The sequence below is a fragment of the Triticum urartu genome, chromosome 1 (genome assembly GCF_003073215.2).
Source record: "Triticum urartu cultivar G1812 chromosome 1, Tu2.1, whole genome shotgun sequence".
NCBI classification, from domain to species: domain Eukaryota; kingdom Viridiplantae; phylum Streptophyta; class Magnoliopsida; order Poales; family Poaceae; genus Triticum; species Triticum urartu.
Genome location: NC_053022.1, coordinates 395,774,818 through 395,777,031, shown reverse-complemented (window position 1 = coordinate 395,777,031; position 2,214 = coordinate 395,774,818). Strand labels below are relative to the sequence as shown.

The window sequence follows — 2,214 nt, the reverse complement described above, 5'->3', positions numbered from 1 at the left end:
AAGTCTAGGCAACCGGCTTCCCCAAGATCAATCAACTAGAAAGAGGTCCACGCAAACCCGACCATTGTCTCAGTTTCGTTCCCGCTGTCTCCGGTTTTACCGGACACGGATCTCACTCGATTCAGTGCACTCTGACCTTGCAGTACTACTACTCTGTTCTGAAACACACATTGTTCGCACCATGATCATGTTGGTAAATCAGGTCACATGCTCGCATCAGAGCACTCAGCCTCCATCATCAAGCAGCAGCGTTGCAGTAAGCTCGTGCCGGCAACCAGCACCAACTTCATTACTCGGAGCGGTGCAGCCAGAAGGGAGAAAACGGATCGCATGCCAGGTCTGGAAAGGAAGAAGACGAAAAGGAAGAAAAAGTGGCCACGCGCGTGGGAGCAGCGGCTGCAACGGTCACTATTTTTACCTGCCCCCGCCACTCATCACTGCCGCGCCCACCCGCCACCAGTCACCGGCTCAGCTCGTCTGCATCTCGACACGCTGCGGCACTAATCGATTGAACTCACTCAGTTTATTACTCCCAAGGAGGAGCGTACTGCTACAAAGAAAATATTCGCTGAAACCGGAGCTTCCACGAGCTTCTCCATTTTGTACACGACCCGTACTCGGCTGTGGAGTAAGTACGTACTCCGTTGATGGGGAAGAAGAGGGCGGTGGCCGCGACGACGAGCACGCCGGTCTTCCCGTTCCCGGCGGCCGCCGGCGAGACGGAGCCGCCGCACCACTTCAGCGACTACGGCTTCGACCCCCAGCTCCTCCGCTTCTCCCAGCTGGTCAGTCTCCTCTTAGTTAGTCAGTCCCGCGTCAATTTCTCAGTTTCCTAATTAACAACCGTTGAAACTCGCTCTGCTCCTTCAATCTCTCAGCCCGACGCGAAGCGTCACCAGCAGCAGCAGCCGCCGCCGCAGCTAGAGCACGCGCGGTTCAAGCTCCAGAAGCCCATCTCCAAGAAGCACCAGCACGCGCAGCACAATGGCAAGCAGCGCCGCCGCGGGTGGTGGAGCTCCGCGGCCTCTGCGGCGCTCCTCTTCTTCAAGCGCCCCTCGTCCAAGTCCAGCCCCGCCGCTCGGGCTGCCGGCACAGCCGCGTCGTCCTCCTGCGGTGCTGCTGCTGCGTTCGCCCCCCGGCCACTCTACTTCGCCGATGACGGAGGCGACGACGACTCCACGGGGTGCACGTGCTGGTCGCCGGCCGTGCGGTCCGGTCACCTGGCCGCCGCCGAGCTAGGCATTTCCTCGGTCCGAGTTCCGTATGTTAGTCTCAGGGACGTCAATCTCCGTGGTGGCGCCGGAGGAACTGGAGGGGCTGCTCCGGCGATGCCTATCTACCTCGTGACGTGAAGCTCTCCCGCCTGTCGATCGACTGCTGGTGACTGCTCCTCTACTCTTGGGCCACGTGACAGCCTTTGAGAGGTGTATTTCTTGTTCGTTTTTTAGAACTTGGACCACATGTCAGTCAAAAATTCCCAGTAAGGCCGTGCTTGGTACTAGGGTTTTTGAGGGGATTGATGGGGATAATCCTCACAGAGATTAGGTGAAACTCCAACCTTCACCCAATCCTTTTAAATCCTCATTTATCATCAATCCACTAGGTAGGGGTAGTGTATTGGATATTGAGAAAAATGCACTAGAGTTTCGGGATTTGTGAGGAAATATGAGGATGAAGCATGTCAAATACATTAGTACCAAAAATGATGTTTTGAGATATGTGGGGATTTGGAAGTTTAACCGGGATAATCCCCACCAATTTCCTAAAAAACACTAGTACCAAATAAGGCCTAAGGCTTTGTTCGGTTTGAGGTGAATTTGAAGCGGATTGACAAGGATTGAGGTAGATTAAATCCCCCACACTCCCTTCCAATCCCCTTGGAAGGAGGATTAACCGAACAAGGCCTAATGTGAATTGGCGATGACCGAGATAAACTATCAAACTGTCAAAGTACATGTAACTGTTCGCCTATCTTCTTTGCAATGTCAGGTTTTTTCTTATCTTTTATTTTTCTTTCCCTTAGAAAAGACATCCAGCAAGCATCCCTGTTGTTTTATTTGTTACTGTTCCCTCCGTTAAAATATACGAGGCGCCATGGGTTTTCAGCTTTCATAAATTTGACAAAAAATAAGTTCGAAAAACATAACCAGCGAACGTCAGATATTAGACCCTCTCAACAGACGCCCTTTAGATTCCTTGCACGAATCTTGGCAC

The 2,214-nt window shown here is 52.8% G+C and overlaps 1 protein-coding gene across 1 annotated transcript; it reads left to right on the top strand.

The window, feature by feature from the left end:
• Positions 1 to 442: 442 nt before the first annotated feature.
• Positions 443 to 2,002, top strand: LOC125534548. Its single transcript, XM_048697746.1, has 2 exons — positions 443 to 785; positions 879 to 2,002. The coding sequence occupies exons 1-2, from the start codon at positions 648 to 650 to the stop codon at positions 1,350 to 1,352; spliced, it is 612 nt and encodes a 203-aa protein (XP_048553703.1). The 5' UTR covers positions 443 to 647; the 3' UTR covers positions 1,353 to 2,002.
• The last annotated feature ends 212 nt before the right edge of the window (positions 2,003 to 2,214 follow it).

What these genes read in the sequence shown, in the direction of transcription:
- LOC125534548 (XM_048697746.1), top strand. Translation starts at nt 648, where the DNA reads ATGGGGAAGAAGAGGGCGGTGGCCGCGACGACGAGCACGCCGGTCTTC. An exon ending in TCCTCCGCTTCTCCCAGCTG is followed by an intron (nt 786 to 878) that starts GTCAGTCTCCTC and finishes TCAATCTCTCAG; the next exon opens with CCCGACGCGAAGCGTCACCA.